The sequence below is a fragment of the Ranitomeya imitator genome, chromosome 2 (genome assembly GCF_032444005.1).
Source record: "Ranitomeya imitator isolate aRanImi1 chromosome 2, aRanImi1.pri, whole genome shotgun sequence".
Classification (NCBI taxonomy): Eukaryota; Metazoa; Chordata; class Amphibia; order Anura; family Dendrobatidae; genus Ranitomeya; species Ranitomeya imitator.
The window spans coordinates 231172597-231189328 of NC_091283.1; the positions used below are offsets into that span (position 1 = coordinate 231172597).

Below are 16732 nucleotides of genomic sequence, written 5' to 3' on the forward strand. Positions count from 1 at the left end.
TATAGCATAACTATTATAGTTTAACTCTGCTGCCCGACTAATTAATCTCTCTCCTCGCTACACTCCTGCTTCCCCTGTTTGCAAATCCCATAACCTGTCTCCTCCATATATCTCTGAACTAATCTCCCGATATCTTCCCTCACATAATCTCCGGTCCTCCCAAGACCTCCTACTTTCCTCCACACTTATTCGCTCCTCACCCAACCGCCTCCAAGACTTCTCCTGAATATCCCCCATCCTCTGGAATTCTGTGCCCCAACACATCCGGTTATCCACCACATTTGGATCATTCGAATGGACCCTGAAAACCCATCTATTCAAAAAAGCTTACAGCCTGTAATGAGCACGCGGCCACCTCAACACCGTCAGAGCTACTGCAACCTCTGACCTACTGTCTCCTTCCCATAATCCTGTTGGTTGTAAGCCCGCTACGGCAGGGTCCCCTTCACTCTGTACCAGTCTGTCATTGTTAGTTTGTTTACTGTAAGTGATTTGTATTTCGATGTAACCCCTTCTCATGTACAGCACCATGGAATCAATGGTGCTATATAAATAAATAATAGTAGTAACGCAGCCCCATGGAGTAAAATGCAACCTCCTTCATAGAGTATAATGCAGCCCCAACCCCACACAAACAGCATAATGCAGCCTACCCTCAGAGTATAACGCAACCCCCCTCAGAGTATAACGCAGCCCCCTTCAAAGAGTATAATGCAGCCCCCGCACAGAGAATAATGCAAACCCCCACGTAAAGTATAATACTCCCGTCACATAGAGTATAAAGTAGCCCTCCTCATAGGGTGTAATGCAGCCTCCTCATAGGATATAATGCAGCCCCCCACAGAGTATAACGCAGTCACCCACAGAGTATAACGCAGTCACCCACAGAGTATAATGCAGTCCCCTAGAATATAATGCAGCCCCCCACATAGAGTATAATGTAGCCTCCTCATAGGGTATAATGCAGCCCCCTCAGTGTAATCCAGTCCCCACAGAGTGTAATGCAGCTCCCCCAACATAGATTACATAGAGTATGGCAGGATGGTGGGAAGGTGTGTCCCATAGGAATGCGCGCTCCCCCGTCCATCAGGGTGGTGGGCAGGTGTGTCACACAGCCTGTCAAAGTGGAAGGAAGGTTATATTTACAGTTGGTTAGCAAAGTAGAATAGTTGGGTCCACAGCTTGTCAGACAAATAGGAATACATTATTATCCCCCGGGAAGACAGAATACCTAGGCATTAATACCCACGGTCTGAGAACCAAGAATACAGGTAACTCCTTTCCTTTTAGACCCTCATCACTCAGCGGGATAACAGGCCCTGGATGGTTCATGTGAGGTTGGGGCCTTAGTGTCTCTTTTGGCTATCTCTAGCCAAGAGTCTCAGTCCTGTCTGATGGAGTAACACCATGGAGAAGGCTCTCTGAATCCCCTGAGAGGGTATTGTGGGATCCAGAAAGGCTAGGCCATGCGGTAGGCTTGTGGGGCGATCTGTAAATCAGCACCTACAATGCCTCAAAAAGGGAGAGGTGTCAGAATATATTAAAAATCTAAATGACTCTGTAGTGAAGGGGCACTCTCCCCTCTCCCTCCTCCCCGCTCTCTTTTTACAGTAATCTAGCAGGTGTCTTTATGTGAGTTACACAGTTTAAAACATGAGAAATGAGTAAGACGATGGGAAGTCACAATCCTAATTAAAATACATGCAAGAGCTCCATTTGCAACAATAGACCCTGGCATACTAACGAAGATGTCCATTGTGTATGGATAAATAGATACAGTAAAGTATACTCGTTACTCAAGATTTCCCAAACATGCTCGGGTGGTCTCCAAGTATTTTTTGCCTGTTTGTTAGGCAATCCCCACATGTATTCAAACTGTCTAGTAGCCACAAATCATGCAGCTGCGTCGACAAACAATCTTCGAGCACGCTGAAATACTCAGAGACCACCCGAGAATGCTCAGAAAATCGCGAGAGAGAACATGTGAGTTTTACCTTTCTTCATTAATCCCTGTTATTTTTATAATTACCTGTGTACATATTTTTTCAATTGTCTTTTTGGAACATTCTTGTAATATTTTATAAACACTGCCTATTCTTTTACGGAGTAAAATATCTAAATTACTAGTTTCGTTCTTCCTGCTCTAAAACGTATCCTAAGTCTTCTGAAGGGAATTACGCAACTGTTTTGGGTTAGCCCGGACCCGTTTAATCGAACCTGGTGGCAGCATGCCTTGTTCTGTGCCTTTGGGAGTCGTTGTAGCGACTGCGGCGTTGATAATTATTGTTCCTGCCTGAGTGGGAATAGTTTATCGCGTCGCTGCAGCGTGCCCAATAGCCAGTACATAGCAGGCAGCCTTTCTGGCGACTAATTACCCTAGGTGCAGTACCTAATTTTACCTGAGGGTAAGGGGGGCGCCAGAGAGCTGCAATTTTCCAAGCAGAATGGTAAAGCGGGATATACATAAATCCCTGCAGTTTGTGGTATATTGAAGAGCAGTGGGATACCTAGAATAAGCCCCTGCTGTAGACTGATAGACCAATAGCCTTGTGTGTGTTTTCATCACAGTGTAGCAGTGGGGGCATAACTAAGATAAGCCCCCCTGCACATGTGATAGCCGTCTGTTGGCCTAAAGTCACCCCGATCCGTGACGTAGGGGTGACGGTCATGGTGTGAAGCGTGACATATTGGTGACAGTCACGATGTGAATCATGACATGTTGGAAGCAGCTATTGCCTCAGCCATCACTCGTCAGTCAGTTGTGCAATTGTCCTGATGATTGGAGGCAGCAGCGGTGTTCCCTTGACAAATTAGTGGCAGCAGTGACTTCTGTATGATCTCTCCAGTGTTCAATTGACAGCCATGATCTCCCAGCAAAGGCCTGTAGCACAATCAAGCTGTCATCAAAGGGAGTGAAAATCATTAAAGGCAATGGATGAGCAGGATACAATTATAACCAAACACATTCACTTTTTAAATTTTACAATTTGTTTTTATTTCCTGACCCATTGACACCAAATTGAATTACAGCAGCTAAGATAATGAGTGGTTATCTAGTGTTGATGGCATGCTCTGTGACCTGTGCAAGGCTTGTGGTGTGGAGGGTGAAGGATATATAACAATAACTTGTATGGGAGTGTTGTGGGCATGCTCTGTGACCTGTGTAAGGCTTGTGGTGTGGAGGGTGAAGGATATATAACAATAACTTGTATGGGAGTATTGTGGGCATGCTCTGTGACCTGTGCAGGGCTTGTAGTGTGAGGAGTGAAGGATATATAACAAAAACTTGTATGGGAGTGTTGTGGGCATGCTCTTTGACCTGTGCAGTGCTTGTGGTGTGAAGGGTGAAGGATATATAACAATAACTTGTATAGGAGTGTAGTGGACATGATCTGTGACCTGTGTAAGGCTTGTGGTGTGGAGGGTGAAGGATACATAACAATAACTTGTATGGGAGTGTTGTGGGCATGCTCTGTGACTTGTGTAAGGCTTGTGGTGTGGAGGGTGAAGGATATATAACAATAACTTGTATTGGAGTGTTGTGGGCATGCTCTGTGACCTGTGTAAGGCTTGTGGTGTGGAGGGTGAAGGATATATAACAATAACTTGTATTGGAGTGTTATGGGCATGCTCTGTGACCTGTGCAGGGCTTGGGTGTGGAGGGTGAAGGATATATAACAATAACTTGTATGGAAGTATTGTGGGCATGCTCTGTGACCTGTGCAGGGCTTGTGCTGTGGATGGTGAAGGATATAATACAATAACTTGTATGGGAGTATTGTGGGCATGCTCTGTGACCTGTGTAAGGCTTGTGGTGTGGAGGGTGAAGGATATATAACAATAACTTGTATGGAAGTATTGTGGGCATGCTCTGTGACCTGTGCAGTGCTTGTGGTGTGGAGGGTGAAGGATATAGAACAATAACTTGTATGGGAGTGTTGTGGGCATGCTCTGTGTCCTGTGCAGGGCTTGTGGTGTGGAGGGTGAAGGATATATAACAATAACTTGTATGTGAGTGTTGTGGGCATGCTCTGTGACCTGTGCAGGGCTTGTGCTGAGGAGGGTGAAAGATATATAACAATAACTTGTATGTGAGTGTTGTGGGCATGCTCTGTGACCTGTGCATAACTTGTGGTGAGGAGGGTGAAGGATGTATAACAATAACTTGTATGTGAGTGTTGTGGGCATGCTCTGTGACCTGTGCAGTGCTTGTGGTGTGGAGAGTGAAAGATATATAACAATAAGTTGTATGGAAGTATTGTGGGCATGCTCTATGACCTGTGCAGTGCTTGTGGTGTGAAGGGTGAAGGATATATAACAATAACTTGTATGAAAGTGTTGTGGGCATGCTCTGGGACCTGTGCAGTGCTTGTGGTGTGGAGGGTGAAGGATATATAACAATAACTTGTTTGGAAGTATTGTGGGCATGCTCTGTGACCTGTGCAGTGCTTGTGCTGTGGAGGGTGAAGGATATATAACAATAACTTGTATGGGAGTGTTGTGGGCATGCTCTGTGACCTGTGCAGTGCTTGTGTGGAGAGTGAAGGATATATAACAATAACTTGTATATGAGTGTAGTGGGCATGCTCTGTGACTTGTGCAGGGCTTGTGTTGTGGATGGTGAAGGAAATATAATAATAACTTGTATGGGAGTGTTAAGGACATGATCTGTGACCTGTGCAGGGCTTGTGATGTGGCGGTTGAAGGATTTATAACAATAACTTGTATAGGAGTGTTGTGGGCATGCTCTGTGACCTGTGCAGAGCTTGTGATGTGGAGGGTGAAGGATATATAACAATAACTTGTATGGGAGTGTTGTGGGCATGCTCTGCGACCTGTGCAGTGCTTGTGGTGTGGAGGGTGAAGGATATATAACAATAACTTGTATGGGAGTGTTGTGGGCATGATCTGTGACCTGTGTATGGCTTGTGGTATGGCGAGTGAAGGATATATAGCAATAACTTGTATGGGAGTGTTGTGGGCATGCTCTTTGACCTGTGCAGTGCTTGTGATGTGGAGGTTGAAGGATATATAACAATAACTTGTATATGAGTGTTGTGGGCATGCTCTGTGACCTGTGGAGTGCTTGTGGTGTGGAGAGTGAAGGAAATATTACAATAACTTGTATGGGAGTGTTGTGGGCATGCTCTGTGACCTGTGCAGGGCTTGTGGTTTTGAGGGTGAAGGATATTTAACAATAACTTGTATGGGAGTACTGTGGGCATGCTCTGTGACCTGTGCAGTGCTTGTGATGTGGAGGTTGAAGAATATATAACAATAACTTGTAGAGGAGTGTTGTGGGCATGCTCTGTGACCTGTGCAATGCTTGTGATGTGGAGGTTGAAGGATATATAACAATAACTTGTATATGAGTGTTGTGGGCATGCTCTGTGACCTGTGGAGTGCTTGTGTTGTGGGGAATGAAGGAAATATAACAATAACTTGAATGGGAGTGTTGTGGGCATGCTCTGTGACCTGTGCAGGGCTTGTGGTGTTGAGGGTGAAGGATATATAACAATAACTTGTATGGGAGTACTGTGGGCATGCTCTGTGACCTGTGCAGTGCTTGTGCTGAGGAGGGTGAAGGATATATAACAATAACTTGCATGGAAGTATTATGGGCATGCTCTGTGACCTGTGCAGGGCTTGTAGTGTGGGGAGTGAAGGATATATAACAATAACTTGTATGGGAGTGTTGTGGGCATGCTCTGTGACCTGTGCAGTTCTTGTGATGTGGAGGGTGAAGGATATATAACAATAACTTGCATGGAAGTATTGTGGGCATGATCTGTGACCTGTGCAGTGCTTGTGGTGTGGAGGGTGAAGGATATATAATAATAACTTGTATGGGAATGTTGTGGGCATGATCTGTGACCTGTGCAGGGCTTGTGTTGTGGATGGTGAAGGAAATATAATAATAACTTGTATGGGAATGTTGTGGGCATGCTCTGTGACCTGTGCAGTGCTTGTGGTGTGGAGGGTGAAGGATATGTAACAATAACTTGTATGGGAGTGTTGTGGGCATGCTCTGTGACCTGTGCAGTGCTTGTGGTGTGGAGAGTGAAGGATATATAACAATAACTTGTATATGAGTGTAGTGGGCATGCTCTGTGACTTGTGCAGGGCTTGTGTTGTGGATGGTGAAGGAAATATAATAATAACTTGTATGGGAATGTTGTGGGCATGCTCTGTGACCTGTGCATGGCTTGTGGTATGGAGTGTGAAGAATATATAACAATAACTTGTATTGGAGTGTTGTTGGCATGCTCTGTGACCTGTGCAGGGCTTTTGGTGTGGAGGGTGAAGGATATATAACAATAACTTGTATGGGAGTGTTGTGGGCATGCTCTGTGACCTGTGCAGGGCTTGTGGTGTGGAGGGTGAAGGATATATAATAATAACTTGTATGGGAGTGTTGTGGGCATGCTCTGTGACCTGTGCAGGGCTTGTGCTGTGGAGGGTGAAGGATATATAACAATAACTTGTATGGGAGTATTGTGGGCATGCTCTGTGACCTGTGCAGTGCTTGTGGTGTGGAGGGTGAAGGATATATAACAATTACTTGTATGGGAGTGTTGTGGGCATGCTCTGTGACCTGTGCAGGGCTTGTGCTGTGGAGGGTGAAGGATATATAACAATAACTTGTATGGGAGTATTGTGGGCATGCTCTGTGACCTGTGCAGGGCTTGTGCTGTGGAGGGGGAAGGATATATAACAATTACTTGTATGGGAGTGTTGTGGGCATGCTCTGTGACCTGTGCAGTGCTTGTGGTGTGGAGGGTGAAGGATATATAACAATTACTTGTATGGGAGTATTGTGGGCATGCTCTGTGACCTGTGCAGGGCTTGTGGTATGGAGGGTGAAGAATATATAACAATAACTTGTATTGGAGTGTTGTTGGCATGCTCTGTGACCTGTGCAGGGCTTTTGGTGTGGAGGGTGAAGGATATATAACAATAACTTGTATGGGAGTGTTGTGGGCATGCTCTGTGACCTGTGCAGGGCTTGTGGTGTGGAGGGTGAAGGATATATAATAATAACTTGTATGGGAGTATTGTGGGCATGCTCTGTGACCTGTGCAGTGCTTGTGGTGTGGAGGCTGAAGGATATATAACAATAACTTGTATGGGAGTGTTGTGGGCATGCTCTGTGACCTGTGCAGGGCTTGTGCTGTGGAGGGTGAAGGATATATAACAATAACTTGTATGGGAGTATTGTGGGCATGCTCTGTGACCTGTGCAGGGCTTGTGCTGTGGAGGGGGAAGGATATATAACAATTACTTGTATGGGAGTGTTGTGGGCATGCTCTGTGACCTGTGCAGTGCTTGTGGTGTGGAGGGTGAAGGATATATAACAATTACTTGTATGGGAGTATTGTGGGCATGCTCTGTGACCTGTGCAGGGCTTGTGGTGTGGAGGGTGAAGGATATATAACAATAACTTGTATGGGAGTGTTGTGGGCATGCTCTGTGACCTGTGCAGTACTTGTGGTGTGGAGGGTGAAGGATATATAACAATAACTTGTATGGGAGTATTGTGGGCATGCTCTGTGACCTGTGCAGGGCTTGTGGTGTGGAGGGTGAAGGATATATAACAATAACTTTTATGGGAGTGTTGTGGGCATGCTCTGCGACCTGTGCAGGGCTTGTGGTGTGGAGGGTGAAGGATATATAACAATAACTTGTATGTGTGTGTTGTGGGCATGCTCTGGGACATGAGCAGAGGTCACTGTGTCGGGAGTGGAGCAGCTGAGCTACGGTCAGACGTCCCCTTACAATGTGCTATTGCAGGTCTTCTCTCCGCCATGTTCTGTGTGTCAGACGTCTTCTTTTTGTCCCTTCTGAAGTCTTCCTGTTTCTCCTACTCTGCACTGTAAGTCCTCGTCAGGAGATTATGGGGCAGAGATATGTCAGGGACCTCCTGAATGATAAAGAAGGGGGGTGGAGTCAGGAGAGCAACACCCCAGACTACTACCCCCAACAGATGTCCATCATCTTCTGACTGTGCAGTGTGAGCCGATCTTCAGCAAAGACCCCACACTCCACAACCAGGGCCACTATTACAGACAGTCACCCTAAAGCATGACCCTAAAAGGAACCTGTGCCAACAATGACTGTGGGCAGCTGTAGGGTCTGAAGTGGACTGAGCCAGGGATCTGAGCAATCAGTGCCTGCTCCATTACCTGAACCCGTGCCCACCCCTGCAGCACAGAACCTACCATCACAGGGAGAGCCTGGAACGGGGAGCACAGATGTCCCATGCGGTGGCATTTCTTCAGATTGATGAAAGGGCTGTGGAGCCGGCGTCCGGGATTGTGCAATCCGCTAACTGTCTACAGAGAAAAAGGAGATAGAATCTCAGAGGAAGAAACTGTGTGCGGACCACCATGGCCTGGGACCACTGACTACATAGAAGGTGGTCCAAAGAGGCAGCCCAACAAAATACAACTGATCAGACCCCAGTAATAGACAGCTACAGTCATCGATGCACATGCAGACCCCAGTAATAGACAGCTACAGTCATCGATGCACATGCAGACCCCAGTAATAGACAGCTACAGTCATCGATGCACATGCAGACCCCAGTAATAGACAGCTACAGTCATCGATGCACATGCAGACCCCAGTAATAGACAGATACAGTCATCGATGCACATGCAGACCCCAGTAATAGACAGCTACAGTCATCGATGCACATGCAGACCCCAGTAATGCACAGCTACAGTCATCGATGCACATGCAGACCCCAGTAATAGACAGCTACAGTCATCGATGCACATGCAGACCCCAGTAATGCACAGGTATAGTAATTGATAGATGTGCAGACCCCAGTAATAGACAGCTACAGTCATCGATGCACATACAGACCCCAGTAATAGACAGCTACAGTCATCGATGCACATACAGACCCCAGTAATGCACAGATACAGTCTACAATGCACATGCAGAACCAAGTAATACACAGATATAGTAATTGATACATGTGCAGACCCCAGTAAAGCACAGATACAGTCAGTGATACATGTGCAGACCCCAGTAATATACAGGTACTGTCAGTGATGCACATACAGACCCCGGTAATACACAGATACAGTCAGTGATATACGTGCAGACCGCAGTAATGCACAGATACAGTCAGTGATACACGTGCAGACCCCAGTAATACACAGATACAGTCAGCTGTCACGATATTGTATGAAATATCATATAAGTTTAGTTTCTCTGCCAGCACATATAGGGTGGGCGTTGAGCCCCCTTCACTCTGTGTTTAGCTTGCCTTGTCAATGTATGTGGGGAAGTTTTATTGAAGAAAGGTATTTACGACTGACATAGCTGCAGTAGAAAGTTGTCCTAGCTAAAACCGGTCTGATTCCCTTCTGTAAATGCAAGAAGTCCTTTGTTCCATTCTTGTAAGATATTGGGCTAACGATTTAGGCTAGAAAAAGGAAAAATGCATATTCTTTACGTCCATCGGCGGATCTGTCATCCGCTGTAAACATGAGCTTTTAACTCCATCAGGTAAAAAAGTAGGGATTTCTCTGTAATTATGCATCACAAATAGGACATATTTGATCTTATTAGAATGCCAATGTTAATACGAGATGAATGCTGGGTTTGTTATGACTATGACATGTTCTGTAGCGGAGTTACAGGCATTAGACAAATTTAGGTTAAATTTAGTTAAACTGAAGAGGTAGGAGGGTCTGGCAAAACCAGCCCTTTCTGTGATGTCATCAGGTTGAGCTATAAGTCTGTCTGACTGCTGGAGCCTAGGTGAGTCTGACTTGAAGAGCTGTTCCTAACCAGAGTCCTCATGCACTGGGACATTTGGGAAGCTCCGCCCACCAGCATGGTTTTGCCTGATATGACCTGAGAGCATGTGAGTTGTACCTTTTCTTATTTAATCCCTTTTTATTTTATAATTTACCTTGTACATATTTCAATTGTCTCATATTGTAACATCTTTTTATAGACACTGCCTTAATTCTAACGGAGTAAAATATATAAATTACTAGTTTTTGTTCTTCCTGCTCTAAAACGTACCCTAAGTCTTCTGAAGGGAATTGCGCTACTGTTTTGGGTTAGCTCGGGACACGTTTAATCGAAGCTGGTGGCAGCATACATTTGTACAGTGCCTTTGGGTGTCGTTGTAGCGACTGCGGCATTGATAACTATTGTTCCTGCCTGAGTGGGAGTGGTTATTCGCTTCGCTGCTGCGTGCCCAATAGCCAGTACATAGCAGGCAGCCTTTCTGGCGACTAATTACCCTAGGTGCAGTACCTCATCTGACCTGGGAGTAAGGGGGCGCCAGAGAGCTGAAAGTGTTAAGTGGAACTGTAAGCGGGATATACATAAATCCCTGCAGTTCGTGGTATATTGCAGAGCAGTGGGATACCTAGAATAAGCCCCTGCTGTAAACTAAGAGGCCAATAGCCTTGTGTGTGTTTTTTCATCACATTGTCAGCAGTGGAGGGATAACTAAGATAAGCCCCCCTGCACATGTGATAGCCGTCTGTTGGCCTAAAGTCACCCCGACCCATGACGAGGGGGTGATGGTCACGGTGTGAATCGTGACATATTGGTGGCAAGGCGGTGGGATCTTAGAGCATTAGTGATTTGGTTTGAGCAATCATTCCTCTCACTAAAAACTTGCAAAGTTCTTGCGAGAACTCTGCGCAAATAAGTTTGGAGAACGAACTCAGTGTTTATTAGTCCTGAGACAATTGTGTGGTAATTATCCCTTCCCTTTCTCTTCGTTTTTCTGTCCTATCTTTGATTTGGCAACCATGGTTGTGCTGGGAGAAACCTTTTATGAGCAGCAGACCAGAGACACCCTTATTGCCTTATGCAAGTCACAGCACATTGACTTTGCAGGCAAAAACAAAGCCCAACTGGTCGCAGATCTGGTGCAATGGAAAGCCGCTCTAGACCACTCACAGAGCCCAGAGGCCGCAGAAGCCAGCACGAGCAGAGGTGATGCTGCAGCAGCAGAGGTCCAACCACTGAATGCTGAGTCTACTTGCAACCAGGGGAGCTCAGACCTCCGCCTGCAGCTGGCTCTGCAACAATGCTCCACAGATGACCTAGAGAGACGTCTGCAGCTGGTCCTGCAATTCGAAGAGGCTGAGAGAGCCGAGCGCCAAGCCCAGCGAGAACATGTGCTGGAGATGCTCCGGCAGGGGGGATGCCCTCCACCGCCCTGAGCCCAGCAGCGCTCAGATACCGAAGCCCCGGCCCGATCACTTCCCTGTTATGGAGAAGGACAGGGACTTGGACACGTTTCTGCGGGCCTTTGAGAAAGCCTGCAGACAGTACCAGCTGCCTGCACAAGAATGGGCACGATACCTGACCCCAGGGCTGAGAGGCAAAGCTCTGGAGGCGTTTTCTGCCCTCCCTCAAGAACAAGATGGAGACTATGAGGCCATCAAGCAGGCCCTGATAGCAAAGTACCAGCTTACACCCGAGGTTTACCGTAGAAAGTTCCGGAACCGCCAACGTGGCCCACACGACAGTTACAGTGATGTGGTGCATGGACTGGGGACCCACTTTGACCAGTGGTCCCAAGGACTGTCAGTGATCACCTTTGCACAGCTGCGAGACCTGATGATCAAAGACCAGTTCTTTCATCTTTGCCCAGCTGAGGTGCGACAGTTCGTGATGGACAGAGAACCCAAAGACGTGACGAAAGCAGCGCAGATTGCCGATGCCTATGAGGCCAACCGTAGATCGGAAGTGCGGAAGCCAGTCACCACCAGCTGGAGAGGGGGTAAGCCTGCAACCAACGCCAGTACCCCTGCCAGCCAACACACCAGAGGTCCTGGCCCCGTGGCCAACAGCACCAGACCTACCACCAAACTCGCCAGTGTTACCACTGCAAGCGGACTGGTCATATCAGTCCTCAATGTCCAGACAAGCAGAAGAACCACTCATCCAAGGCCCTAGGGCCTAATGCAGCAGTTCTTTTGGTGGGTGGTGTGGTTGGGAGGGTGTGTGGCAACGTACAGCACGTCACTGTGGGAGGCCATGTTGCTACAGGCCTCAAGGACACCGGGGCTGAACGAACCCTCATCTGACCCGAACTGGCGGCCCCTGAAGAAATCATTCCGGGGAAAACCCCAACTGTCACTGGGATTGGGGGCATCAGCTGTCCCTTACCAATGGCCCGGGTTTATATTGATTGGGGTGCCGGGAGCTGGGTGAAGGAAGTGGGGCTGTCTGATAATTTGCCCACTGATGTTTTGTTGGGGACTGATTTGGGGAGGATGGTTGCATACTATGTTCCTGACAGCCCTCCCCAATCTACTAATGAGGGTAACGTTAACCTTGATGATGATGAAGATGATGATGATGATGATAAGGAAATCGCATGTGTTACCTGATCATGCTTTATCTTGTAATGATGCATCTAATAACCATTTTTTCCCTAGGATTGGTGGTGAAAATGTTGTACCTGTGCCAACTGAACCTGATAACCATTTCTCTGCAAAGGTTAATGTGTCCATAGGTACAGGCGTGCCCAGCCACGTCACTCTGCGGAGTGAGATGGCTGAGGAACCCCTAGCAGGGGCAAGTGTCAGTGCTACAGGAAATGGGGAGATGCCATGAAATTGACCAGTGCCACTGAGGAAGGTAACTGGCCCATAAGTAGCACTGCCCCTGGGGTGTTGGGGGTGGATGGGGAGGTAGAGCCCATAGCAGCGCCGGCTGATGGGTCTGCAGGAATCCCCGGGGAGACAGCCTACGTAGCTGCTGTCACCCGCAGTCAGAGTGCCCGTAACGCAGATAACTGTCTGCCTTCCGGACCCTCCTCAGTCATCAGTGTGACTGAACCAGAGGTGGACCCAGAGCAGGTCCAAGAGGGTTCCCGTGGGGAAGGGACCCAGACATCGCTGCTGGCTTCCCCTAGCCAGGAGTTTCAGGCCGCTCTGCACACAGATGTGAGCCTAGAGAGTTTGAGACAACTCACCGAGACACCCACCTCCGTGACTGAAAAGGAGAGCGTGTTCTGGGAATGAGGAAGGTTGTACCGGGAGACAGTACCCGGAGAATCACAAAAGGAGTGGTTGAGGGAAAGACAGCTGGTCATCCCGCAGCAATTCCGGGGTGAGTTGTTACGGATTGCCCATGAGATCCCGCTAGCTGGACACTTGGGGATCATCAAAACTAAGGCCCGGCTGTCTCAACACTTCTATTGGCCTAAGATGGGGACAGATGTGTCAAACTATTGCCGCTCCTGTATCAAATGTCAAAGAGTGGGGAAGGCGGGGCCTGCTCTTAAAGCTCCCCTGATCCCTTTACCAGTGATAGAGGAGCCTTTCCAGAGGATCGCGGTGCAATACATCCTTACTATGGTAGACTACGCTACCCGGTACCCAGAGGCAGTAGCTCTGTCGTCAACTAGGGCAGATAAGGTGGCGTATGCCCTATTGGCCATCTTTTCACGTGTAGGATTTCCCAGAGAGATGCTTACTGATCAAGGGACCCAATTTATGTCTTGCCTAATGGAGGCTCTCTGTAAGAGAATGCAGGTGAAGCACCTGGTATCGAGTGCGTATCACCCACAGACCAATGGCTTGTGTGAACGCTTCAATGGTACCCTCAAACAGATGCTACGCATGCTGGTTGAGACCCAAGGGCGCGACGGGGTGCGGTACCTCCCACACCTGCTATTCGCTTACCGAGAGGTTCCGCAGGCCTCGACGGGGTTCTCCCCCTTCGAGCTCCTGTACGGCAGGCGAGTCCGGTGACCCCTTGGGTTGGTAAGAGAATCCTGGGAAGAGGAGCTGAACCCTTCTGAAGTGTTCATAGTGGAGTATGTCATGCGCTTCCGTGACAAGATGCAGACCTTGACGCAGTTGGTGCATGACAACATGACGCAGGCTCAGGCTGACCAGAAGCACTGGTACGACCAGAACGCCTGAGAGTGGACCTACCACGTGGGTCAAAAGATGTGCGTGCTGGTCTCCGTACCAATGGAGAAGCTTCAGGCAGCCTGGGAGGGCCCGTACGTCGTCCACCAACAGCTCAACCCGGTCACCTACGTGGTCACGCTTGACCACGCCCGAGGTAGGCGAAAGGCCTTTCACGTCAACATGATGAAGACTCATCACGAACGTGAACTTTTCGTCCTACCGGTCTGCAGCTTACCCGAAGACGGGGAGGAAGACACCCTCCTGGACATGCCGGCCCAAGCCAAGGCCGGTGGGTACATCGAGGACGTGGAGGTAAGCGCCTCGTTAACTGAACCCCAGTGGTTGCAGTTGCAAACCACACTGGAACCCTTCCGGGTCGTGTTCTCCAACCGACCTGGGAGGACTGAGTTAGCAGTCCACGAGGTGGACACCGGGAATCACGCCCCACTACGGCGAACACCCTATCGAATCTCTGACCAGGTGCAGCAGATTATGCACCAAGAGATCGATGAAATGTTACAGCTGGGGGTGATTTGACGGTCAAAGAGCGCGTGGGCCTCACCGGTAGTTCTCGTGCCAAAGAAAGACCGGTCCACTCGGTTCTGCGTGGACTACAGGGGGCTCAACGCCATCACAGCCTCTGACGCGCACCCAATTCCGCGCATCGAGGAGCTGCTTGAGAGGTTAGCTGGCGCAAAATACCTGACCATAATGGATCTGAGTTGAGGATACTGGCAGATTCCCCTGAGCCCCGAGGAGCAGGAGAAGTCCGCCTTTATCACACCCTTCGGACTGTATGAGTCCACAGTCATGCCCTTCAGCATGAAGAATGCCCCTGCCACTTTCCAGCGGATGGTCAACCTCCTGCATCAGGGACTGGAGGAGTACGCCGCGGCGTACTTGGATGACATTGCCATCTTCAGTTCATCCTGGGATGAACACCTGCAGCATCTCGAAAAGGTGCTCAGGCGAATTCACCGAGCTGGACTATCAAGCCAGGAAAGTGCCAGATGGGCACGAGTGAGGTCCACTACCTGGGGCACCGGGTAGGCGGGGGCACTCTAAAGCCAGAGCCTGAGAAAGTGGGAGTAATCGTGAATTGGCCCATCCCCAGGACCAAGAAACAGGTGATGTCCTTCCTGGGCACTGTGTTGTGAATTCTGCTCTTTGGCTCCCTCCGGTGGTTATGAGTGGTAGTGCTGCGGTAGTTGGATCGCAGAATTTATCAGGTGTATCCATTTTTTGCAATTTGGGCTGGCCTATTTAAGTCCTGCTTTATCCTTTCTGAAAATTGCCGCCAAGGCATCCTCATTACATTTAGTCAGTACAGACCATTTTCTAAATTTCTGGCAATACGATTCTGCCGCTTCTTGACCTTGACACAGGGCCAACAAGATCTTCTCAGCTTGATCCACAGAATTATGATATAGAAGATGCTAAGCACAGCCTAAATAGGGGAGGTGCACAGTCATAGGTGCCCAAACCTGAACGTATACAATATAAAGTGACTAGCACACTCCAGGGTGTTGTGATGCAAAAAAGTGGGGATTTATTACATACAGTAAATCACAAACGTTTCGGTCGATACTGGACCTTCATCAGTGTGCTAGGTATAATTGTATACTTGTATGGCCCCAAAAACAATAGACTACTCGGATTTGCATCAATCAGACATGCTGGAAAAAAAGCAACAAGCCGGGAAGAAACAGAACCAGGCTGGTCAACCGACGGTGAGTCAGAATAATGGGTGGCGCTGAGGCTCAAAAGAGCTGTCAGTACGCCAGGACACTAGGGATAAATGCGGTATCCACCGCTAATAGAGTGTCACTCTATTAGCGGTGGATACCGCATTTATCCCTAGTGTCCTGGCGTACTGACAGCTCTTTTGAGCCTCAGCGCCACCCATTATTCTGACTCACCGTCGGTTGACCAGCCTGGTTCTGTTTCTTCCCGGCTTGTTGCTTTTTTTCCAGCATGTCTGATTGATGCAAATCCGAGTAGTCTATTGTTTTTGGGGCCATACAAGTATACAATTATACCTAGCACACTGATGAAGGTCCAGTATCGACCGAAACGTTTGTGATTTACTGTATGTAATAAATCCCCACTTTTTTGCATCACAACACCCTGGAGTGTGCTAGTCACTTTATATTGATCCACAGAATTAGGCTCATCATACAATAACCCCAATGCTTGAAAGAAAGAATCAACATTAAGCAAAGCAGGATTGCCAGTTTTCAAAAATGCCCAGTCCTGTGGGTCACCACGCAGCAGGGATATAATGATTTTAACCTGCTGAATGGAATCACCAGAAGACCGGGGTCTCAATGCAAAAAACAGTTTACAATTATTTTTGAAACTCAAAAATTTGGATCGGTCACCAAAGAATAAATCAGGAGTGGGAATCCTAGGTTCTAAGGCAGGAGTGTGAACAATATAATCTGAAATACCCTGTACCCTAGCAGCAAGCTGATCCACACGAGAAACTAACTCCTGAACACTCATGTCATTACTAGGTTCCGCAGCCACCCAGAGATTAAGAGGGAGAAACAGGCTAAGGGAAAAAAAATGGCTCAAAACCTTTCCTCCCTTCTTCTGAGATGCAATTAACTCATTGTTGGCCAGTTGTACTGTTATGATCTGGTGGCCTTGGAGCAGCATGAGACCAACTCTGGAGAAGGTGACACCTGTACTGACCGCAAACCCTGAACCTAGCAGCGCAACTAGAAGTAGCCGTGGGATGTACCTAACACTCCCTAGACACCTCGACACAGCCTAAGAACTAACTACCCCTAAAGACAGAAACAGGAAACCTATCT

The 16732-nt window shown here is 48.1% G+C and overlaps 1 protein-coding gene across 1 annotated transcript in view; it reads right to left on the bottom strand.

The window, feature by feature from the left end:
- Window positions 1-2989: 2989 nt before the first annotated feature.
- Window positions 2990-16732, bottom strand: part of LOC138662777 (cilia- and flagella-associated protein 337-like) — a 191177-nt gene continuing 177434 nt past the window's right edge. The window contains exons 21-22 of the mRNA XM_069748700.1: window positions 8220-8333; window positions 2990-7921 (exon numbers count right to left, since the gene is read on the bottom strand). Of these exons, the coding sequence (XP_069604801.1) occupies window positions 7862-7921; window positions 8220-8333 (174 nt within the window). The 3' untranslated portion in view covers window positions 2990-7861. The remainder of the gene's footprint in view (window positions 7922-8219; window positions 8334-16732) is intronic.